At 38.2% G+C, this 25,439-nt stretch overlaps 1 protein-coding gene across 2 annotated transcripts in view; it reads left to right on the top strand.

Annotated features, from left to right (window-relative positions):
* Nucleotides 1-771: 771 nt before the first annotated feature.
* The window catches only part of EPRS1 (glutamyl-prolyl-tRNA synthetase 1), a 66,791-nt gene continuing 42,123 nt past the window's right edge, over nucleotides 772-25,439 (top strand). The window contains exons 1-13 of one of the 2 annotated variants that reach the window (XM_032872943.1): nucleotides 772-944; nucleotides 5,267-5,351; nucleotides 7,986-8,085; nucleotides 8,985-9,141; nucleotides 10,919-11,058; nucleotides 12,382-12,476; nucleotides 16,437-16,563; nucleotides 17,248-17,440; nucleotides 18,869-19,040; nucleotides 21,002-21,235; nucleotides 22,476-22,560; nucleotides 22,973-23,032; nucleotides 23,330-23,350. In XM_032872943.1, coding sequence (XP_032728834.1) covers nucleotides 899-944; nucleotides 5,267-5,351; nucleotides 7,986-8,085; nucleotides 8,985-9,141; nucleotides 10,919-11,058; nucleotides 12,382-12,476; nucleotides 16,437-16,563; nucleotides 17,248-17,440; nucleotides 18,869-19,040; nucleotides 21,002-21,235; nucleotides 22,476-22,560; nucleotides 22,973-23,032; nucleotides 23,330-23,350 — 1,515 coding nt within the window. In that variant the 5' untranslated portion in view covers nucleotides 772-898. The remainder of the gene's footprint in view (nucleotides 945-5,266; nucleotides 5,352-7,985; nucleotides 8,086-8,984; nucleotides 9,142-10,918; nucleotides 11,059-12,381; nucleotides 12,477-16,436; nucleotides 16,564-17,247; nucleotides 17,441-18,868; nucleotides 19,041-21,001; nucleotides 21,236-22,475; nucleotides 22,561-22,972; nucleotides 23,033-23,329; nucleotides 23,351-25,439) is intronic. The other variant, XM_032872944.1, reaches the window with a different exon arrangement.

Raw genomic sequence — 25,439 nt, 5'->3', positions numbered from 1 at the left:
GCATCAGGTGAGTGAAGCCTTCTACACCTTCCTCCACCCTAGCTTCCAGTTAAGTAACACCAAGCGACCCCACCTAATGCCGTGGGTCATCTGATGGTGGTAGTGGAGTGATGAGGTTGAGCTGTTCTGTAATTAATCCTTTGCCCCTCGACTCGAATACCAGCCTTTGGAACACACACACACACACACACACACACACACACACAGGAAAAGAAATCCGATGACCCTGTGAAAGGCACGCTTGCAGAGTCCAGGCAAAGCTAACACAAATTCGGGCAAATTCGGGCACCGGCTTTTAGTAATGCCTTTTATAAATAAACCCATCCTTTTTAAGCACTATTTTCACGTACGAAAATAACTCTTGGAATTACATTCTCTTTTTGAAAAATACGAAACATTAGAAAGGCTCCCCCACCCCCAGCGGAACCGGGGCTGTCGGCGTGGTGTGCACGCTTCCACGATTTTTCTGTGTTTACAAACACGCAATGCCATCAACAACACTCTGCTCCACTTGCGTGTTCTGTTCCGGGACTCACGTGTACGGCTCGCACACCGTAAAACGGTCTCGTAACTTGTTCTCGCTTTACGAAGTGTCGTAAAGTCTCGTTCGCTTCAGCTTCTCCCCCCTCAGCGCGAGTCGCCACGTAGGCCCTCCTGTTCCCAGATGCAGAGGGGCGGGGTCGGAAGCCGCGGACTCCCGTGACCGGGCCGAGACGGCGCACGGCGATGACGCACCGCGGTGTGCGCGAAGACGGCGGCAGCCACGACGCAGGGGAGGGGCGAAGGCTGCGGCAGCGTCCGGCGCGCGCACACGTTGCAGCTTCTTGCTTTCGGCGGGGTACGGAGAGGTTCTGACGGCCAGGCAGGCGCACTGATAGGTAGCCGCAGACCGGCGGAGATGGCGACGCTCTGTCTGACCGTGAATGCAGGAGACCCTCCGCTGGGTAAGGGGCCGAGGCCGCCGACCTGCGTGGGTTGCATCAGCCGTGGAGGGTGCGGGGCAGGGAAGGTCGCCGCGCCCGGCGTTGCGCAGTGGCGGTCACGGTCTGGGAGATTAGGCCTGCCGGCTCCTCGATACTGTGCACGGAGTAAGCTCTGCGCCCTCCTGGCAGGTGGATCTGCTCCTGAAGACAGTTTTCTCGGGCGTGGAGGGAGGCGTGGTGTGAGCCCGGGCAGGGTGACACGTCGCTCAGCTTCGGACCTTTTCTCTAAGAGGGATGATTCTCAGCCAGCTCCTCTCTCCCTTTTTTTGAAATGGCTTTCCCTGGAGAGCTGCCGGTAGAAATGTCGTTTTGAAAGTTAAAATCCATCGTCTTCGCGTCCCCGTCTTTCAGCATACCCCCCTTTACTTATATCTCCCTTCCTCCCTCTTCTCAGAAAAGATCTTTAATCCCCTTGACTACCTTATGTTTCGTTGGGTTCAAGGGGAGCAAGGCAGACAGTGTAGTAGCTGAGGTTGCATTACAACCGAGGTTGCATTTATTTTTAATTAATGGTGGCACGGTAATTGCTAGAACACTCGAGTACACTGCGGACTGATAGGGTTCCTTTCCTACACACCCTTGTGGATGTGCTCAACGCCAGAGTAAACGTCGGACCTGTTCCCTTGCTAGTACGTGTTAAGTTCTATTTAGATTTGCTTTTTCTGTGGGGCCGAGGTTGTTGTCGATAGATCGCTTAGAATTTCTGCCTTTTTATTACTTTGGGAAATTTCACAAAAGAATTTGAGTAGTTTATTAATCTCCTATTTGTTAACGTGTATGCATAGTATAGACTCATAAGTAGTTTTTTTTTTTTTAAGGTTTTATTTTTAGGTAATCTCTACACCAAACATGGGGCTGGAATTTAATAGCGAGGTTACCCGCTCTACAGACTAAGACAGCCAGTCTTTTGGCATAAAACCCACAACTTAATAGCTATTTTACGTATTTTAAAAATGCTGATGTTTTAGCATATTGGTTTCAGTAATTATGGGCTAACCTCACACAAATCAATAAACTAAAAAAAAAAAATGGGTTTGCTCTTTGGGCTGGAAAGTACTAGACAGTGTGGTCTCATGGTTAAGAGCAGAAACATTTGGTTCCTGGAGACTTGGGTCCAGTCCTGGTGCCATTTACCAGTTGTGGAACCTTGGCAGGTTGCATGTTTGGCTTCTCCCACAGTTCCTTTGGTTAAGAAAGAAGGAATAGTATTTTCTACATAGGGTTGGTTGCCAGAATTAAATGAGACGTAGGTAAAATTCCCAACATATTTGAGATACTCCATAGCTATAATTTTTACTAATGTTACCTAGTAAATCACCCTGTTTCCTTGGCTACCACATTCTGACTGTTCTGGAAGAACAGAGGATCTTCAAGAAATTTATTGTCATTTTGAACTGTAGACCAGTGATAGAGTGTATGTATGTTTTCTTCTCCCCTCCTTTTTTGTTTTTTACTTCTTCCCACTGTTTGATTAAAGCACATCTCTAAAGATTGAATGAAACATTTAGAAAAACAGATTGCATTGCTGGAATTTCCCTGTTTGACATGCATTCAGCACGTGAAATTTTTTTTTTAATGTTAAAATAATTTCAAACTTAAAAAGGTACAAGAATAGAATCAAGTACTTTTTTCCCCCTTTACCACTGGAGAGCATACTGCAGATCATGATGCTTCAGCATCAGGAATACGCCAACATACAGCTCTCTCAAGCAAGGAAGGTCTTCACATGACCTGACAGGACCATCAAAATCAGGAAGTACACATTGATATTATTCTTCCATTTAATGCAAAGCCCCTATTCATATTCCAACACTAATTGTTTCAGCAACACTCTTAACAGTACAGGGATCAAAATCCAGAATCAAGCTTTGCACCTCCTTGTCATGTCTCTCCAGTTTCTTTCAGTCTGGAATGTTTTTTCAGTCTTCTCTTGGCTCTCGTAGCTTTGACCTCTCTGAAGACTAAAGACCAGTTACTTGAAGAATGTCCCCATCAGATTGTTTGATGTTTCCTTGTGGCTGTATTCAGTGACACATCTTTGGCAAGAGTAGCACAGAAGTGATTCATTTTTCTTCATTGCAGCCCATTAATTGGTGCATGAATTTGATTTTTCCATTACTGATGCTCTAACCTTGATTATTTAAGATGGTGCCAGCCAGCTTTATGGACCACAAAATTTTCTCTTTGCATTTTAAAAAAAAATTTATTTATTTATTTGACAGACAGAGATCACAAGTAGGCAGAGAGGCAGGCAGAGAGAGAGGGGGAAGCAGGCTCCCTGCTGAGCAGCGAGCCCGATATGGGCCTCGATCCCGGGACCCTGGAATCATGACCTAAACCAAAGGCAGAGGCTTAACCCACTGAGCCACCCAGGCACCCCTTCTCTTTGCATTTGACAGGCATTTTGTGGGGAGATGCTTTAAGACCATGTAAACATGCCACTCAAACCTTCGTTTACTGGTTTCAGCACCCACTGATGCTTCCTGCCCAACTTTATTATTATTAAGATGCCAAAAGGTCACCTTCCAGTTCTGTTCCTTCTACATGTATTAGTTGGCATTTTTCTGTCAGAGGATCTTTTTTCTTTTCCATTAAAAAAATTTCATAACAAAATGTACTCAGGTTATAATCTGTATTATTTACTTTTATTCTTTTAATTTAAAACTTCTATTTTTTAAAATTAGTTTTATTAAGCTATAATGTGCATTTACTAAACTTCACCAATTTAAAATTGACAAATATGTACAGTAACCACCGCAATAATGATAGAGAATATTTCTCTCATTTCACAAAGTTTCCTTATGTTCCTTTGCGGTCAGTACCCTTTCCCCATCTCTGGTCCCTGATAACCACTGATCTGCTTTCTGTCATTATTGTTCTTTTTTTTTTTTTCCTAGAATTTCATATACACTGAATCATATCATATCATACCTAGGATAATGCTTTGGGATTCATCTGTCTTATTGCCTGTGACAGCACTTCATGGTTTTTATTTGCCCTGTAGGATTTTATTGTATGGATACACTGAAACTTGTATCATTTATGTTAGTGGTTACATTGCTGCTGTTTGCCAGTGGGAGCCCCTCCAAGCTGGCCTCTGTGTCGTTTTGGTTTATCTGTTTGATTACTTCTTGTTTTCTAGCACAAGATTTTCCAGTTCTGTCTTGTACCTTCCTTGCCACAGCCCTGTTTCCAGTGGAGCTTGGTATTTAGAAATCAATATTTGGGTGCTGGGGGTTCATGTTAGCCAAATTTCAAGGACAAAAGATTAATGAATCAATTTAGGATATTTAATAGGTGTTGTGAGGTAGATTACACTGTGTTTCAGAGTTTAACTTCTGGATTGCCTTAGGCCTGCATTCAGTTCCTGAGTGCCACATATTTAGTTAAGGACTTTGGGTTCAGTATTTAATCTTTTCAAGCCTCAATTCCCTCTTCTGTAAAAGGAAGATAAAGATGTCTCCCTCTTAAGATCACTACAAAGATTAAAAATTTTGATGAGGGGCACCTGGGTGGCTCATTGGGTTAAGCCTCTGCCTTTGGCTCAGGTCATGATCTCAGGGTCCTGGGATCAAGCCCCACATTGGGCTCTCTGCTCAGCAGGGAGCCTGCTTCCCCCTCCCCCTCTGCCTGCCTCAATGCCTACCTGTGATCTCTCTGTCAAATAAATAAATAAAATCTTTAAAAAAAAAAATAAAAACCTTGATGACTGTAAGGCATTTTAGCACAGTGCCTACCACATAGTAATTACTCAGATTCTATTAACAGTAGTTTTTATACAAGGCACTATTCTCATTTCTTGTCTCCTGAGGGAGGAGTAGATGTATTTCGATGCCCTTCACTGGAAGCTGAACATACGCAAAAGCAGTTGGACTATGCCAGTGCATAGTTTCTGATATGTTATTTTCCCAAGACTGGAAGAGGATTCTTTCTTTTTATAGACTACTGGGAAAGAAGTTTACTCCTCGCAGGACTCAGTATTGGTTTGTTGAGTCATTCTTACTGCTTCATGATTCAGGTTTTAAATACTACATTGTTGGGACGCCTGGGTGGCTCGGTTGGTTGGACGACTGCCTTCGGCTCAGGTCATGATCCCGGGGTCCCGGGATCGAGTCCCACATCGGGCTCCCAGCTCCACGGGGAGTCTGCTTCTCCCTCTGACCTTCTCCTCGCTCATGCTCTCTCTCACTGTCTCGCTCTCAAAAATTAAATAAAATCTTAAAAAAAAAAATTAAATACTACATTGTTAATAAAGAAACATCTTTTCATCTCCTTCCACTTAGGAGCTTTGCTGGCGGTAGAACATGTGAAAGACAATGTCAGCATTTCTGTTGAAGAAGGGAAAGAGAATATACTTCATGTGTCTGAGTAAGTACTTTTGTATCTGTTTTCAGAACTGAACAGCATTTTTTAAATATTCAGAATTCAGTGTTCTGTGCTTGTTTTATTTGCTCATTGGTAGATTAGAAAGAATTGTGCTTTTCTTCCTCATTCTTAAAAGAAGTATATCCAGAGACTTACATTTGTCAGCAAGCTATCTGATCCCACTTACAATCTAAAAGAAACTAGAAACATACTGAAAGATTCTTTTTTTCTTTTTACTTCTCTGTTTTCGCAGCTTTCTACAATGAGCATATATTGTATGTTCCTCATTAAAGTGAACCATTTGCATCCCAGCTTATATGGAAGATTAAACTTCTTTTTCAGGAACCCACTGAGAAGAATAAAAAGAACTGAAAGGGAGATATTACTATTCTTAATTTTAGTTTAATGAAACTGAGGAATAGATATAATCTGGTTTTAGATTCTTTTAAAAATACTTCACCACATAATAAAATCTGGACCAAACTGAAAGAAATTTTCCAGGGTATTCTCAAGCAGGATACAGATTTGAAATGTGTTTCAAAGGTCCATAGTAAACTGACAGAGAGACTTGTATTGGGAAAAGGGCAAGATACATAAAAACACATACTCACACACACTGTTCTACTCCCCATCTCCTCCTTCCTCCCAGTATAGTTGTATCATAATTTTGGTTAGGTTTCCATTCCGTGTTTACACTGTAATGACCCAGCAAGTTTTACTCACTGCTAAGCCACGTATTATGATTATTTTTTGTGTACGACTCTTACTTTTCCATGGAATAATTGTTTGTTTTGTTCTCTTTCTTCTGAAGCCTCTCTGATTCCTGATCTTTTCTGTGTGACTTCAGGGGTTTGTAGGAATATTTTCTTTTGATTCAGTATTCTGAAATTTCACAGTAATATGCTCTGATGTGGGTCATTTTTTTTTTTTTTAAGATTTTATTTTTAAGTGATCTATACACCCAACGTGGGGCATGAACTACCAACCCCAAGATCAAGAGTCACATGTTATATTGATTGAGCCAAGCTGGTACCCTCTGTGGGTCTATTTTTAATCTCTTCCACTAGGTGCTTGGTCTCCTTTCAATGTGAAAACTTGGAAATCCTTCTATTTTGGAAAATTTGAATAATTTTTTTCTTTGATGATTTTCTCCTCCCTTTTTTGTTCTTATGGATGTTGAGATTAAGTATTACCTTCATTTTTCATCTAATTTTTCTTTTTTCTTTACTTTCTGGAGAGTTCTTCGACTTTACCATCCTAATTTTCTATTGAGTTTTCTATTTCTGCTATTATATCTTTAGTATCTAAGAGCTTGGTTTTTTATTTTATTTTCTTTTATAATATCCTGTTCTTGTTTTATGACTGCAGTATATTGTTTCATTGCCTAAAGGAAATTTATTTGTTTACTTTTTAAATTTTCTTTTCTCTAATTTGTCCGAGTTGCATTTTCCCATGTGTTTATTTTGGTTACTATCTTTCAGGTTAAAAGCTTTCTTCAGATATTTGGTAACTTCTGATGACCTTCTCAGATTTAAGCTGGAGTTTAAAGCTGTTTATTAGTTCTGAACTCTAGGGTAGGCTTGTTAGTTCTGAGCATACTTTGGGGTGGTCTGATTGAACGGTTCATTTAGGGGGAACTTCTGATGTTAGTATCCTTAGTTATTTCTTCTTAGGCTGGTCAGATTATTTGGTGAAGACTTTCAGCCTCCCGTTTGGAAGGTAAAGAGTTGATGCCAGAATATTTTGGAAGCTGAGGGTGGGAAGAAGGCTGAGGATCTTAGCATCTAGTGTGTATGTGTGTATTCTCCCAGTTACCTGCGTAACCCAGTTCACTGCTGTGCCAGATTGCCCCCATTTGAGAGAGCCTTCGTTTTACTCTTTAGAGAAAAGGCTTCAGTTTTTGCCACGATTGAGTAAAAGCAGTGGTTCCGCTGAGCAGAACAGGGCTCGATGGTGTCTGTTTCCCACCAATTAGTAAACAGACTTTCTATCACCCCTACTTATTTTAGCCCCAGTTCACTTTTGCTTCCATCGAGTCATTACTCTTTCGTGGATTCTAAAATTTAGGTTGGGTTGGTTTACAACTTTGTCCACTATCCACTTAAAATTCAGTTTCTTCAGACCTGCTGAATCCATCTGCTGTCTGGCTTCGTAAACTTTATTGTGACTGTTTCTTCTCTTTAGTCTCTTTCCTTATGGGTGTGTGTCTCTTAAAAAAATAATTTCTACAGAACAATTTTGGTGGGGTTTGAGCTGTCCTCTTTTACTTGGAAGTAGATAAAACTAGCCTCTTCCTGACTGTGTATCCTTGACTTCTCTGCCTTGATTTATTTTAAATCACTGTTATTCTTGCCGTCCCAGTTATATTTTCGTATTTACACCGCAAATAGACAATAGTTAGAAGGACAAAGCATTATAGTTTACTCTGAACTGAATTGTTGGATTTAGCCAAACATTCAGAACAAATTGGAGTTTGATAGAAACAGTAGGGAATACATTAGGCAGATTTTTTTAAACTGTAGTTAAAAATACATGGTAAATAAAAGGTTTATATTTTTTATACTCCTTTGTAAGTCTCATGACTCCTACTGATTTGCTAGAGCTGTGGTAATATTTTATCACATGCTTATATTCTAGAAATGTGGTATTCACGGACGTAAATTCCATACTTCGCTACTTGGCTCGAGTTGCAACTACAGCTGGGCTCTATGGCTCTAACTTGCTGGAACATACTGAGGTAAGGGATGAACATTTCCTTGGGCTTATTTTGACTTATGCTTGTTCTTTTGAGCACTTCATTTTATTGTTGGCTTATATACTATTATTCTATGTAAGGATAGTAATGGAGTTTAGTGATAGACCTAGTTAAGGAATTCTCGTCCTGTTTTTATTTTTAGGAAAACAAAAAAACACCTCATATTTCCTAAGTTTGAACTTTTAATCCCATACCAGCTGTCCTGTTGGGCCCATGAGTGCTGTCGTCTTCCTAGATTCCTAGAATTTCAGGCTGGATGTGACTGTATAGATCCTCTCATACAAATCCCTTAACTTTACAGATGAGGCAGCGGGCCTAGAAAAGTTAAGAGGTTTTCCCAGGGTCACACACACAGTTTGGATCCCTTTCTCCTTTCTCGGTATATACTTTAATTATCGTATGTGCTGCCAAAGCGAGCATGGTGATACTTTAATTAATTACAGCAACGGTAGATTAACTTCTAGTACTGCTGTTTAGATGCTTTTTGTTTGTATTCAGCTCCAATTCTCGTCCGTTTTATAAAAGTCAGCATACAAAGGATAGTTTCCTCGGTATTTACTTTTAAATTTTGCAGGTGGATGAATCTGTTTGGCTAGGTATCACCTGTTAGTTTTGATCAAGTGGGTTATTCCTGCCTGTTGCCAGTTCTCCAATCTTTTTCTTCCCCGAAGTGCTCCTCTGCACTTCTGCAGGAGTGAGGGAAGCACAGAAATAGAACGATGAAGTTTGTTTATGCCACTTTAGATCTCAGGCAACCAGAATTAAATCCACACAGTGGCAAATTCAGTAATTTGAGATAAGATAGGCATGGTTCTGAGTTCATTTGTTTGTTTAAGTCTAAACGCCAAGATACATTTCTTTTCGATCTTTTATGTCCACAGATTGATCACTGGTTGGAGTTCAGTGCTACAAAATTGTCTTCATGTAGTTTGTTTACTTCTGCAATCAACGAGCTCAATCATTGCCTGTCTCTGAGAACATATTTAGTTGGAAATTCCTTGAGCTTAGCAGATTTATGTGTTTGGGCCACCCTAAAAGGTACCATTTATTCTTCCTGAAGAATGCTGTATTTTTATTGCTTGATGTTTTGCTCGGTAAGGAGTGTGCATGTCTCTCTCTATATATAGGTCTTTAAATACACACACACACACACACACACACACATATTTATTTATATACGAATAAACTAAGATATGTGCGTGTGTGTTTGTGTAGAACGAGAGTCACTTAGGACTTCCTTGCAAAGGAATGACTGCCTTGGCTGTTTCATTCCTATCCACACGTAGGAATTCCTAATAGTTTGCTATCCCGAGAGGTCTTCTGTCTCTCACTAACCTAGCTCCCTTCTGCTTGTAAGGCTCACCTTGGTCCTGCTGAAGAAGCTCTCATCCCATTTATGTCAGCACCTCTCCTGTCTCAGCCATTCCTTTACTCCAGGCATTATTGTCTTTGATTACTTAGTAGGGGTGTATGTGTGTTTGAGGGGGTGATCTGGAGTTGTTCCTTTTGGAGGTCATAGATTCTCTGACTAGTTGGCAACAGAGTAGGATTATAGGATTGATGAGAGATGTAAAGAGGACTTGAATTTTCCTAGCTTATTTTCTTGGGGGGGGAAAAAAAAAAAAAACAAATATGCCAGAAAGTTTTATCATTCTTTAGTGTTGCATCATGTGGGATTTTTTTATATTGTTTACTATTTTTGTGGCTAAAACTTTTCTCCAAATTGTCATAATAATAACCAATATAAAATGAAGGCCTTTTCTAACTAGATGTTTTCATGTATAGTTTTGACATTTTCATCTTTTTCGATTTTTGACTTAATAGTCATGGAAGGAGGATACGATCTTGAGGATGTAGCTTTGTGATATTACAGAATTAAATTTTCCTTCACTGCCTCCTTTTGATACTACATTTGAAGAAATGAGCTACTTCTTGATCTTAGTTTCCTATTTTGTCTTCTAGTTGATCTACTTAAAGTATTTCCTTAATTATGAAATAAGACATTGGCCTTATAATGGGGGTGTGGTGGTGTTAAGGGCAGGATTTAGTATTTACTTCAGTCAGTTGAACTGCAAAAATATTTTTTTTTTTTTAAGATTTTATTTATTTATTTGACAGACAGAGATCACAAGCAGGCAGAGAGGCAGGCAGAGAGAGAGGGGGAAGCAGGCTCCCGGCCGAGCAGAGAGCCCGATGTGGGGCTCGATCCCAGCACCCCGGGATCATGACCTGAGCCGAAGGCAGAGGCTCAACCCACTGAGCCACCCAGGCGCCCCGAACTGCAAAAATATTTTTAACTTCTGTGAATTCTGTAAAGTGTATTAAAACATTAGAAAATATTACAATGCATACCTAGATGTAAATTTTTCATTATAGAAGCACTTTTTTTTTTTTTTTAAAGTAGGCTTCACGCCCAACATGGGGCTTGAACTCAAGACCCTGGGATTAAGAGTCACATGCTCTATGGCCTGAGCCAGCCAGGGATACCTATAGAAGCATAACTTTAAGCTATCTCATTTACTTAAATTAACCACAACTAGAACTTTGCTTTTAAAGTTGTGGATTTATCGAATGGTTTTAAAATAATTTTTGCTAGGGGCACTTGGGTGGCTTAGTCAGTTAAATGGTTGCCTTCAGCTCAGGTCATGATCCTGGGGTCGTGGGATTGAGCCCTGCGTAAGGCTCTTTGCTCAGCAGGGTAGCGGGCTTCTCCCTCTGCCTGCTGCTCCCCCTGCTTCTGCTCTCTTTCCTCCCCCTCCCTCTCCATCTCTGTGAAATAAATAAAATGTTTTAAAAAAATTATTTTTGCTAATAGGCAGTGCTGCATGGCAGGAACAGTTGAAACAGAACAAAGCTCCAGTGCACGTAAAACGCTGGTTTGGCTTTCTCGAAGCCCAGCAGGCCTTCCAGTCTGTAGGTACCAAGTGGAATGTTTCAGCGACCAAAGCTAAAGCGGTAAGCATTTTTTAACGCTGATACCTTAGTCTGTTTGAGACCGTAGATCTGAAAAGAAAATTATTCTTACTTGGAGTTTTTCTTTTCATATGTGAAAAAGGATCTTTTTGGAAAAATCTGCTGAGTCTGTTAACTGTGGGCTTGCCTTTAACTGTTTAACTCCATAAAGCCTTAATTATATGTCTAAAATATTATGCTCATGCAGTGTATGTCTCTTAGGAAATCCAAAATCCAAGTAATTAAAATCTCATTATTTATAGCTATATGAGTTTTATATAGCTATATGAGCTTCCTCCCAACTCTCCTGTTTGCTCATTTTTGACCATTGAGTCCTGAGCTTCTGCGGAGCCTTTTTGTTGGTCCTCTAGGAGGATGTGATGCAGAGTCCAGTAGGAAAGATGGTCTTCCCCAGCCAGAGCGTCTCTACTTCAATCTGTTTCACACATTAGGCATGTGTAGTAAAGTCTCAACTTAAAGGTTTTCCACTGTAGTAAAATTAGAAAACTACTGCCTGCTTGAGTAAAGACAAAACAGTCTACTCAGTTGTTTTGGCTAAAAATCATCACTCGTCCTTCACCATGTTTCCCATGAAATCAGTTACTAAGTTCTGTTCTTATATTTGTTGATAATGTTTTCTGTCTCCACTGTTACTTAGTTTTATTGGAGCTTCATTACCTCTTGGTTGATTTAATACCATAATCTCACCCAAGGTCTCTCTTTTCTACTTCAGTCTCCGCATTGTCCACGGTATCATTTTAGAAAATACAAATAAATGGTCCTGTTACTCCTGGGATTTCCTTGTTGCCTAAAACCGAAAAGCACGTGTATGAGGAGCTTCATATTCTGGACCTCATCAACAGTTTCACCTTCCTTGTCCACCCATCCCACGTGCATTTTTTAGCTTTTCGTGGATGTTGCACTGTCTTTGTGTCTTATGTGTGCTGCTGTTCCTTTTCTTAGAATGAAGGCACTTATACATTCTACATCTAATGTATTTCCACTTATTTTTTAAGGTCCAGCTTTGGTTCTTAACCTCCTTTTAAGCTTTTCCTGATGACCCTAGAAGCTGTTGGTTAATGTCAACTGACTGTTCTGACAGCACTCTATAAATACATATGAATATCTCTGTTCCCAGTGGTTGGTTTTATTTACATACTTCATAAGATTTTGGGTGCTCAAGTGCAAGGACAACGTTCTATTCCTCATGTGTCTTGTAATCATGCCTGGTACATAGTGGGCACTGAGTTAAGTATTTGTTGAATGAATGTGTTCTTTAACATTTAATGATGTAACTATATTTGTTGTTTATGTTCTGCTTTTCAGATACCTGAGAAAAAACAAGATGTTGGGAAATTTGTTGAGCTTCCAGGTGCTGAGATGGGAAAGGTTACCGTCAGATTTCCTCCAGAGGCTAGTGGGTAAGGAAATGTAACTTGTAATTACAGTGGAATATATTTAGTGGAAAAGCTTTAGGATAGTTGAGTACTTATGATATTACTAGATTACTAATATAGAAGAAAATAAGTAAGATTTTAGTTGTGGGAATCAAAATTCTAAACATCTTAGTAGTCTATTTATTATTGACAAGTAATGTTAATGTATCAAATTTATAGTTTTAGCTTATTAATCAGACAATATTGTTATTTTGCCCCACACAGAATTTTAATTATAAATAGAAAAATATCCATAAATAGAAAGCCTTAAGTTTTATTTACATTTTGAGAATCTTCAGCTCTCATTTAATAAGGATTTGTAGTTGTACCCTGCGCGGTCCTTTCGGTTAGCAGTAGAAGTTATGGTAGAATTATTTTTAGGTTCCTTGTTTTCTGAAATAAAGGGGCATCCTGAAAAAATCCTATTCCTTTTCAGTTCTTTCTATTGTCAGCAGACTTCCCAACCCCTTTCGCTTTTGGTAGCAAAAGAAAATAACATTTGAATAGCTCTTTGGAGAAAAAGTCTTGTTTTGGCTGGCGGCCACCAGCCTGCGGCCTTCCCAGGCCTTGCGCAGCATTGCCCAGGGCTGTGGGGAGTCCACCTTTGCGCATGTGTTGGCCTCTTTGAGCTGGACAAGCTTTGTAATAGCGCCCTTCCAGTGAGGATAATGTAAAATGTGTCTTATTAAAGCCATTAGCCTCAGGAACTTAGCCATTAGGAAAGAATTGTGCCACATTTGGTAAATGAGATGATTTTTTCCCCCCAAATTTGTTTAATTTCAGATTGTGTATTCTGTAGCTAAATTCTTACCCATTTGTGGTAAGTGGAATGTGTAGACGGTAGAAAGTAGCAGAGTAAGCAAAAAACCATTTTATTTTAGCTATTCTTAATAGTTCTCCACAGACTTCTCATAAGCACCACTGACAGGAAAATTTGTTGTAGAATTCCACATTTTCTCTCTGCTTTTCTAAGTTTGCTGATGAAGGTGGTAAAATAAAGGATAGATAGAAGGAGATGAAAGAGAAATAATGAATTCGGAAAATTCATAGACTAATTAAATGATCACTTGGTAGTTGATTGGGTGGAATCTCATAAATCAGACTTACTGTATGTACCTTAATTCCCACAGACATCTCGGGTCCTTGTGGCCCATTGTTCTGCTCCTGTGTGCTTCATCACAACTGCTTTCCCATTGGTAGTGACTTCAGTGGTTTCCTAAAGCCACTTTCTTAACAGTGGCTGTTTATAGCTCTAGCATTTGGACATTAGTCCTTTTACAATCTTTTTATATTTTCTGTCACTGTCATTTCTTAGAATAATGAGTACCTTCATGTTTATAATTTATGAAGTACATTTGTCTGCCATAAATTATATCAATTTCAGAGACATGCTCTTTGCCAAATACAGCTTGAGGATTTGGAATATAAATCAGTATTCAGGTGTTTTTTAGGTCTTTTTTGTTTTTTGTTTTACTATTCGTAATTTTATCATACCCCTTTATACTGCTAAAAAATTTTTAATTTTTCTTTTTCTTTTCTTTCTTTTTTTTTTTTTAAGATTTTATTTTTAAGTAATCTCTACACCCAGCATGGGGCCTTAAATTACAACCTTGAGATCAAGAGTTGTATGTCTACCAACTGAGCCAGCTAGGGTCCCCCTGTAATTTTTCTTATTAGTCATTTTATTTTTCTGTGTCTTTCATGAAATGCCAGAAGGCATGACTTTTTTGTTTGTTTAAGATTTTATTAATTTATTTGACAGAGAGCACAAAAGCAGCGTGAGTGGCAGGCAGAGGAGGTGGGATGAAGCAGACTTCCCACTGAGCTGGGAGCCCTCACATCTCAGGGCTTGATCCCAGGACCCTGGGATCATGACCTGAGGTGAAGGCAGATGCTTAATCAACTGAGCTACCCAGGTGCCCTGAAGGCTTGACTTTTGCCCTTTTTCTTACTCTTAGCTAACATATATAGAACCTGTTATGTGCAGGTACTACTAAGCATTGTACATTTAGTGTTTTAATCCTAATAGCCTTGTGAGGAAAGCACTTTTAATAGCTGCATTTTACAAATGGTTTCAGAAACTGATTCCTACAACATTTTGGTAGTTTGCCAGACTTGTGCTATCTGGCTCTAGAGTCCATTTGACTTAAAATTCTGCAGCCTATGCTGTTACGTGTGGCAGAAGCCCAACTCGGTATTAGTACTAACTGAAAAGCGTAAATCTTACTTTCTTTAGCAAGCTAGATGTCTCTTGAGCTGGTTATTTTAGTTATCTTGTGAATATTTTATAGTCCTTTTAACTTTCTTGATATTTAGAATTGTTAGAACCATATACATTATTTCAGATTCAGAAACATCATCTGTAAGATAATGGTTCGATTTCCTCACCTCTCTTAAATTAATTCCTTTATGTAAAGCCCAACACATTAACTATCAGATAGTGTGGGTAGTGATTGTTTGTTTGTTTGTTTTTTCTTCCTAATGATGAGTATAGGATGATATAGGTATAACACTTTCAACAAAGACTATAGACAGTGTTTCTGTTTCTTTCTTGGAACTCACTGTCCTTTGTTTTATTTTATTTTTGGTTAACCTTTTGTTTTAGAGTAGTTGTAATTTTCAGAAGCATAGCAAGGATAGTACAAAATGTTCCCACATACAGTGCCCCCAGTTATCTGTAATGTTTACCATCTTACATTACTCTTGTGCCTTTATCACAGCTGGTGAACCAATATCAATATTATTATCATCACCTAAACTCTATACCTTTTTTGGATTTCATTAATTTTTTCCTAATGTCCTTTTTCTGTTTTAGAATCTCATCTGGGATACCAGTGACAGCCTTTTATGTTACGCAGAAAGTTTTGAATAACCCTAAATGCATTGCTTTGTATTTGTCTGCATTAACCTAAATTCTTCTTAACACTTAATCATTGATCTAGAATGCTGCCTGAATTTCTAAAACATGGATTGATTTAAAAACTGATGTGAAGACTTGCAAGGAGTTGTATTTTCCCCTTCCCTCTTGACGCCAGCTGAGATCGTGTTGGCATGAAACCAGGAAACTAGTGCAGTGGGACCATGGCTACCATTAGTGGAAACTAGTAGATATGATCAAATGTCCTTGCTACATGCCATGCTTGCTGCCTGGGAAAGGGTATTTTCAAAAGTAGTGGTATAGGATACTGCTTTTTAACCACATAGAAGAGAACGTTGATATAGAATATTACGGACAGTGCCTGTGACATACTTTATTCCTTGTAATTGCCAGTTGCCCATAGAACAGAGTAGTGTTTTCATAGGTTGTAATTCACAGAGCGTTGGTACTGGAAGGTCCTTTAGTTCAAATCCTCTTGTTTTGGCTTCTGAGGAAACTGACACCTTGAGAAGTGGCTGTCCTGCAGCCTCCTGATCCCCATGTGCCCTTTCATGGGATCCTCCTGTGGCAGTGGTGATCTCAGAGGTGCCTCTCGCTGGCCTGCATGAGGTGGGCACTCGGTTCTCAGTAGCATCAGGTCTTAGTGAAGAAGATACACTACCGCGTAGCACTAAAAGCTGTTTTGGAAGCCGTTTTCCTCTAACTAAATGACCACTTGTTTCCTCTGTAAGGAAAAAAAAAAAAAGGATTTTCCTTGAGGTTGGTTTTTTGTTTATTTTGTTCTTTGTTTTTTCTCCTTAAGGTTGTAATGTTAACAAATCACTTGTCCCTTTGTGAGATTTTACATATGAAATTGTTTCTTGTGATTATTTTATAAATGTTATAGCCTTTTTCTTCCTGTGAGGGTCAGATTTTCTATCACAGTACTTTTTTATTAGAAAATAAAATATGACTGGAGTACCAACTAGAAGGATTTTTGTTTAGTTCTCATCTCCTCAAAAAGGTTAAGTTTAAGTATTTAGTTAAAACATGTTAATGAGTTTCTTTGTGAAATGTTTTTGTTTTAGTTACTTACACATTGGGCATGCAAAAGCTGCTCTTCTGAACCAGCACTACCAGGTTAACTTTAAAGGGAAACTGATCATGAGATTTGATGACACAAATCCTGAAAAAGAAAAGGAAGATTTTGAGAAGGTAATTAAAGGTGTAGTGATGACCCTTTGTCAGAAAAGTTAATGAAAATTAGAGGGTGACCTGATACCTTCATGGTATGAAAATAAGTTTGTTCTCATAGCCACTTGTATCCCTCATCTGTATATTCTGTGTCTGAGACCTAAGCCAAGCAATACTGAGCTCCCATACCAAAATTTATTTTTTGCTTCCTCAATTGTACAATTTACCAAAGTGTGCTGTATTTTCCTTTAAGTACCAATTTCTTACATGAATTGGTCACTAGAGGCAGGTTTCCTTTTTGTCATATAATTTTAAGTGTATGAATGAAACAGACATTTAAGTAGGTATTGGAAAATTGGGAAGGTTTCCTAGCCTCTTTTATCCTCTTTATTCAGAAGCATTTCAATTTATTCAAAGAGAGGGCAAATGATTGTCAGTATGACCAATAATAACCAGTTTTCCAGAGTAAATGGAAAGCTCTTTCATGAGATCAGCTTTCTCAGCTGAAAATTTGGAGACTAATATAATGAATATCTTTTTTTCTTTTCTTACCTAATATACAACTTGCACAAACATTTTCAGGCCTTTTTTTTTTTTTTGACTGATGGTGTATAATTACATTTGCCCAAATGCAGTATCAAGGATTGAAAATACACAAGAAAATGCAAAAGATAAAGTGATGGTTATTTTGGATTCTTTTTGTAGGTTATCTTGGAAGATGTTGCAATGTTGCATATCAAACCAGATCAATTTACTTATACCTCGGATCATTTTGAGACTATAATGAAATATGCAGAGAAGCTAATTCTGGAAGGGAAGGCTTATGTGGATGATACTCCTGCAGAGCAGATGAAAGCGGAACGTGAACAGAGGATCGAATCCAAGCACAGAAAAAACTGTAAGGCACATTTAGTGTATTGTATTTTAATTGATGGGCTTCTGTTCTGTTTCTCTAGTACAGCAAGATTTCTGTGAAAGATGCTTGCTTGAGACACATTTGGGAATATTCATATGTTAATTCATCATAATTCTTTTTCTTTCTTTATCATCTTCAATTGTTTTTACTTTGTTGCCATCACAACTGCATGTGATGTGTGTCTCGCTTACTAAGTGCCGTCTTTGGCATTATATTCATTCCGTTTGAATGGTTATTTCTGCAACTTTTTATAGTTCTCCCAATTTAAATACTGAGTCTTTTCTATAAAATGATCATGTTATTAGTACCCAAATCTTCTTAGCATGTGGGTAGATGTGAATATAATACTGAATATAAAATTGAAGCTCGGTGTACTGCTCTGTACCTCAGAAATATCACTTGTTGAAATAACCTTTCTTACTCATTACTTGTCCCCCGAGTTACTGAATAGGGCTATTTTCACTCTGTAATTATGTTGCCGTAATTTCCACCGTATACTGTATTTAAATCTTGGGAAGTGTCTAGTGAATTTAGATTGTTACAGAAGTCATTCTTTTTTCTCTCTCTTTTTTAAGTTTCCCTACATTTTCAGAGATTGTTAACAACTTTACTTGTAGACCTCACTTGATTTTTTTGAGGGCAGGGGAGATGTGTGCATTCCCTTCAGGAGTTTCCGCAGACAATCACTGTGTCATAGTCCTTTCTTTCCTACATGGGACAGGTTTTCAGTGTTCTCACATAAATAGAACCATAACCACTTAGGACATAGAATTCTTTTTTCTGGGATTAAACTTGTGTCATTGTTTTCTGTGCTCTCTCATGTTTTTCAGTATAAGAGTCTCCTGCTTTCCACTGGAATGACTGACAGGGCTTTCAGGGACCCCACAGGCTCAGGCTTACAGCCCGAGCTGTGTTCCTAACCTGGGCACCGGCGGTAGCACTGATCCCTGTGGGCCCTGTGGATCAGGCCAATCTGGTCTGTCCTTGGGCGTGAGGTGGCAAAGGCATAGAATGCTTCTGCTTCAAAGGCAGTGTTAAATTTGAGGGGGTCGGGCTGACCAGTTGTGCTATGATGGGAAAAGAGGAAATGCAGGATGAGAAAAACCTGGCCTCTTTCGCTCTTACTCTTAAATCAGTATTACATCAGTGAAATGTATTGATTTGACTGCCTTTAAAAATATATTTATAGAGTGTATTTTTTAAGCGTTTTGTGAGACTTCATAAAAAATGATGCATTTACTCTTCATACCAAATATTAGAATTATTATCATATTTTTAAACTGTGGAGTGTGCTTTTATTATACAAGTAGAATGTGGAAATTTGTATCAGATTATGGGACTATTAAAATAATTTGAATTCAACTAGATTAGTAATACATGAGATAACCTAATAGAATTATCATCTTATAGCTGTTGAGAAGAATCTGCAAATGTGGGAAGAAATGAAAAAAGGGAGCCAGCTTGGCCAGTCCTGTTGTCTGAGAGCAAAAATTGACATGAGTAGTAACAATGGATGTATGAGAGACCCAACGCTTTATCGCTGTAAAATTCAGCCACATCCAAGAACTGGAAATAAATACAAGTGAGTGTCTCTCTTTCATTTTGCTCTGTAGCCTAGTATGATTTTTGTTTATCGCTGTAAATGTGGAGTACATTCAGAATAGTCAAGAGACTTGGATCTTTATTCATCCACAGGTTAGTAACTGCTGTTGGTAGAGTGTGTAACCTAATCTCTTGGGGGTTTACTCACCTATTGATTAAGGTTATGTTAGGTTATTTCTAAGATAATTTCCATCTATAAAAGTCCTATACTCTCCCGAAAATTGCTTTTTGTATTGACTAAGTTTACTGTGGTGTGTATCTTTATTTTTTATTTTATTTTATTTTTTTAAAGATTTTATTTATTTATTTGGCAGAGAGAGAGAGAGAGATCACAGGTAGGCAGAGAGGCAGGCAGAGAGAGAAGCAGGCTCCCCACTGAGCAGAGTCTGATGCGGGGCTTGATCCCAGAACCCTGGGATCATGACCTGAGCCGAAGGCAGAGGCTTAACCCCCTGAGCCACCCAGGTGCCCTGGTGTGTATCTTTAGATTAAGATAGTTTTCTTCCTCTTACAAACTTGGATTCTGCTGGGCATAAATTGATTCACAAAAGTGATGGAATTGAAAATTTATAGAAATAGGAACAATATAAGAAAGTGTCACGCGTTTTTTTTCTAGTTTTGATTAGCTTTCTGTGTGGGTTTTCAGTTAATGATTTTTTTCTTCAAATGGGTTCCCCTCCCCTATTAATTTACTTTTATAAAGTAACTACAGAATTTTTGTTTTAATAATTTGAAGAAGCCTTCTACATATAATTGCTGAATCTGCACTTCTGAGATTAGTGAATGTAAATGCTAACCTCTTTAATGTAACTTTCTTTAAATGTGAAGGTGTAGATATGGTGTCCATATGTAGACAAAACCTTACACATGTGGTTACAGGTATCTACATAAGTCATTTTTAACAGGGTGCTTTCTCCTTATTTTATTAAGCAAATACTTGGACTACCTTTGGAAAAGTGAATTTGGATACACATTTTCAGTATCAAATAATTGCCAAGCATAATGCAGTAGCATTTTAATGAAGTTGTATCCAAAAAATTAGAAGGCATAATGCAATAATATATTTCTTAAAACTCAGAGTGCTTTCACATTGTGTACATTATTTTAATTAGGAATTGTTTCTAAGGCCATCTCCTCTTGAATGGAATTTTAATTAACCTACTTTTCTTCTCTTTTACTTGTCAAAGAAGAAAATGCTTTATTCTTAAATTCATTTAATTACTGGAGATTAAGCTTAGGTATTTATTCGAGTGTGGGATTTATTAAGATATTGAAAAGCTAAAAATTCCTTTGAATTATTATGTACAGTTGACTCTTAAGCAGTGCAGGGAGTTAGGGTGCCGACCCCCTGTGCAGTCAGAAATCTGTGTATGACTTCTGATTCCCCAAGAACTTAGCTACTAGTAGCCTCCTATTGACAGAAGTCTTACTGATAACAGTCAATTAACACATTTTTATGTTATATGTATTATATACTGTATTCATAAACTAAACCAGAGAAAATAAAATACTAAGAATATCATAAGAATATATTTGCAGTACTGTACTGTGTTTATAAAAGTCCATGGATAAGTGGACACATGTGGTTCTAATTTGTGGTGTTCAAGGGTCAGCAGTATTTTGCTTTTTGCTTTCTCCTATGCTATACATGAAGTGTAGCTTGTAGAATTTGCTGTGCCAATACCCAATTGTCGGTTAAGTTGCAAATTTGCTTTTTTGTTTGAATATTGAGTGGGTTAACTGATTTGTTGGTCTCAAAGACTGATAATATTTTGATATACTTTGAAGATTATGGGTCATGAAACCTGTTGATTTTTAAGAAATTCCTAATTTGTAAGGAATTATATTTCAAATTACTCTTGCTTCTTATAATGTAATAATCTAAGATGGAAAGGGTAAAATGCTTCAGTTTACTTTTGAACATATTCCCTTTTTTTCCAGTGTTTATCCAACATACGATTTTGCCTGTCCCATAGTTGACAGTATTGAAGGCGTTACACATGCCCTGAGAACAACAGAATACCATGACAGAGATGAACAGTTTTATTGGATTATTGAAGCCTTAGGCATAAGAAAACCATATATTTGGGAATACAGTCGACTAAATCTCAACAACACAGTGCTCTCGAAAAGAAAACTCACATGGTTTGTCAACGAAGGATTGGTAGATGGATGGTATGTTTACTGTGACCTAGAATTTAGAGAAAGTAGTAAGAACATGGTCTATCAGTTGATTTTAAAACTGTTTTGAGGGGCGGGTGGGAGGGTGAATGGGAAGAGGTAGAGTGGGTGGGCCTCTAGGGTTTCTGGTCCTTATCTTTATTTCATCCAGTGCATCAAGTCCCTCTACCGCTCCCCTTTATTGTAATGCTACAAATATGGAGTGCCCATTTGGACCCTGGTGCATGGGAATGCAAAACACACAAGGGCACATTCTCTGCTGATCTTAGCATTTTGTAGAAAAGTAGTTGTGACTCTTGTCCTTTGTATATCTGGTTACCATTTTCCACACTCTGCTGAGGCTCTGAAGCTTTTCAGCGAGGTCCCAGGAAGGCCAAAAATACTGAGTTGAGGTGAAGACATAAACGGTTTCTGCCTTGGTGGTGAAGACCCACCTTGTGGAGCCATTGGTTGCCCAGAGTACTCAGCTCCTAGGAAAAGTTAACAAATCTCTGTAGCATGTTAACCTATATAGGATTTCTACGAGAAAGAGGAATATAAAAATTCAAGTCATCTTGTAGCCATAGATCTGTGTAAAGGAAACCTGTTCAAATGAGTTACCATGCTGATGAGTGTGTTCTTCATGTGAATTAACGGGAATGTATGTATCAGTTTCTGTTAGCATCGCGTAATAGTTAATATGTATTTTATACTGGTTTTAGAGCTGAATTTGATAAAAGGCAAGTTTATCTTGGGCTCCAGGCAAAAGTTTTTATTGAAAATAAAATAAAATTTCTGCAGAATGTTAATAACCAGTGTATATATTTTTTTCAACCCAAGGGGCTTTGTAAAGTATATTCATATATGGGTGACATGATACCATTTCTTATCTGATTCTCACGGTCATATGTAGAATAGGGAGCTTGAATATTTGCTAAATAAAAAGCAAATAAGAATGTTTTAATACATGGGTTTTCCCTATTTGAAGATGTCACCTGTGTCTTTTTTGAAATGTGTTTTTACTATTCCTAGTAGTGCATTTATTTTACTGAGCAGTATTTGACTAGTAAGCAGTTTTCCTCTTCCATGTATGTGGGCTCATTGATATTTTAAGCTACTCAATTATTATTTAAACAACTCAGTCCAACTATTTCGTAAGCTAACTATAATTATTATTCATTAAGGTATTTCGTACTGCTTGTGTTTGTACATTAAAAAGATCTCCTTGGTACTTACAAATTTCCCAATTTCCCAGGGATGACCCAAGGTTTCCTACGGTTCGTGGTGTGCTCAGAAGAGGGATGACTGTTGAAGGGCTGAAACAGTTTATTGCCGCTCAGGTGACCTACAGTTTGTTTTCTATCTTCTCTGTTTGAGTTTTCAAGTGTCTTATTAATATCCCTTTAGTCTCTCTTAATTTCTGTTCATTTTGTTCCTTGTTCCTTATAATGCAGAGGCAGAATTTTTTTTTCAAAGAGTATGTTTATGATAGTGGAAAATTGAGAACATCCTACTCAAGCAAGCTGAAGCGGGACAGAGATGGCCTGTAGTATTTTTATATAGTGAAACATACAGCTCTTGAGTCTGGCTGTTCAGGGTAACCAAATTAGTTTGTGCATACTAGGTTTTATATTCCAATGGAAGTAAACTTGCAAGTATTTTGGGAGTTTATTTTTTTTTCTAACATGCTTAGCTTACGTACTCCAATGAATACTTTTTGCCTTTTAAGTCATTTTATTATTGCTTTTCTAGGGCTCTTCACGTTCAGTTGTGAACATGGAATGGGACAAAATTTGGGCATTTAATAAAAAGGTACACATTTTTGACTTTTGGTCCTCCTTTCTCGTGCCTAAGTCCTGAATAATATGATATGTGTAGAATTCATTAGTGTGTTCATCATAGAGAAAACTTTGTGAAGAATGTTACCATTTTGCAGACCTTCAGGAAAATGGAATGTTTTCCTTTCTTAAACCTATAAAGAGTATTAAGCCTATTTTCTATACCAAACAAGTCACAGTGATTAAAACAAACTTGGAGTTAGTGGGGAGCGGTAACAGTTTTTTCCTTAAATATCTTATGAACACTGCATTTCATTTTTCTGCTTTCAAGCTGCGAGCTCTCTGTAAGAAGGTATCACTTAACGCTTTTATTTGCCTTACCTAGCACATAGCTTTTAGCGTATTACATGTTATAACCTGAGATGTTATACAGCTTTGAAGCACAATCACATTTATATAAAAGACTTGCTTATACAAATCCACTGAAAATGCATTATTCCTAGTTTTAAAAATCATGTCCTCTGGTTTTCTTAGTGGCAAAGGGAAGATCTGGCTAACTTTATTCCACTGTTCCCTTGTGTGCTGAGAGGACGGAGTTTTTAAGTTGTATGTTTCACTGAGATGTATTGAAGGTTCACTAATTGTAATTCTTGTGTCTTATTGAATCTAGTTTTTTTTTTTTAAACTGTTCTTAAATGAAATCAAATAAGGAATACTGCATATTGACATTGTTAATTGCCAATTGGAAGCAGATGCTTAGACACTATAATAAGGCAAATCATTAAAATGCCATGTTTTAAACTATAGTTTCTGTGATTGTGTTCTGTACTTTTTTCTTACTGCTGCTTGATTGTGCTGATGCCTTGCTTCAAGAAAGACTTGCTTGTCTCGCATGTGTCTTGAATTTCTTTTATTTAGTGTCGTGTGTTTTTGATACATAAAAGGAATTAATTGGCTCTTTCTGTTGCTGCAGTTACTAATAATAAATACAAGTAGAATTTTCAGGCAAGGTTAATTTGGTGTACTTTTCATTAATAACCCAAATTTTAAAGGTTTTAAGTTTTAATAAAGTTATACATGTGCACTTAGTTCAAGTACATGAATTATATTTCACCACGGTCAGCTCTGTAGGGTCTGTTAAGGTGAGGAGCATATTTCCCTCTCTTCTTTCCTTCCATTCCCTGTCCCCCAGAGAAATACTTTCAGCTCTTTTAGATCATTATTTTGGTATTTTTATTGCCTGTATCTCTAAATAATACGTGTGTTGCTATTTCTTATTTTTTACTTAAGTTTTAGGCATCCTCCTTTGACTCACACAATGAAAAGACAGGACATGAGTCTCTTACTTTTTCTCAGACCCTCTTGGTTTTCTTGTAGTTAATTATTGTTTCCCCTCATTTGTTTCGTTTTCTACTTCTGTCCTCTTGGAATTGTCTGAATTCCCTACCAAGGTGTTCTTGTGCCTCAGTGTTCTTTCAGTTCCGTCGTGGAGACCGCTCTGCTAGAGCCTTCTGCCCTGCTCCACGCTGCTTCGGAGGCTCAGCAGTCTTCGTGCTGGGCCATCGAACTGGGGTTTCGTGTGCTTTTGTTCTGTGATGGATCGATGATCTGGTTCTTGGAGCTCTCGTCTCTTTTTATGTTCCTCTGCTTTGCTCTGCTCTGTCCTTTGGTAGCTCCCTGAGAAGGGGGCAAGGGATGAAGATTTTTGAGACCTTTTATATGACCTTTTTCATTCTGAAATTTCATGAGGAGGTGTTGTGGCGGGGCTCTGTTTTCATCTTTATCCGTCAGAAAAACAGGTGGCTTCCAGTCTGGAAACTCGTTCCTTCAGTTCTGGGAAATTGTCTTGAATCCTTTCTTTATTTTTTCTCTGCCTTGCGTTCTTCTCCCTGGAACTCGTGAGCAGATGTTGGACCTCCTGGACTGGTCCTCCAGGTTTATCTTCTCTCCTTTTTTCTATCTCATCTTTTGGCTTTGCTTTGTGCTGGATTGACTCAGCTGTATCTTCCCGACCTCCTGTTGAGTTTTTCATTTATATATCATGTTTCCAAGGTTTTGTTTCTGTTCTCTGATTTAAAAAAAAAGTTCTTGTTCCTGTTTCATGCTTAGAATACTAACATCAATAGGAATTCTTCTTGTGATCTCTTTCCTGCAGATTATTTTGGCTTTCTGTTTCATACTAAAAGCATGTTAAAGACACCTCAGAGGTCTGGATAATCTTGGTTATCTGCTCATGTTTAACATGGAGGACTACAGGAGCCGTCAGCAGGCCCAAAACAAAGAGTTGGACTTGTCAGCTGAGCCTCACTGTAGGATGACCTAGCTGAGTCAGTAGTTGGAGAACCTCTGTGTCAGTAACTTTATCTCTTATCTCTTGGAATTGGCAGTTTTTCCAAGGAAGTTTCTTTTAATTACCTGCCTGAAGTGTGAAGGCTTAGCTT

This window comes from Lontra canadensis, unplaced genomic scaffold (genome assembly GCF_010015895.1).
Source record: "Lontra canadensis isolate GAN:19392208 unplaced genomic scaffold, GSC_riverotter_1.0 scaffold46, whole genome shotgun sequence".
NCBI lineage: Eukaryota > Metazoa > Chordata > Mammalia > Carnivora > Mustelidae > Lontra > Lontra canadensis.
Note: the sequence above shows the minus strand (reverse complement) of the source record. Positions and strands in the feature narration are given on the sequence as shown.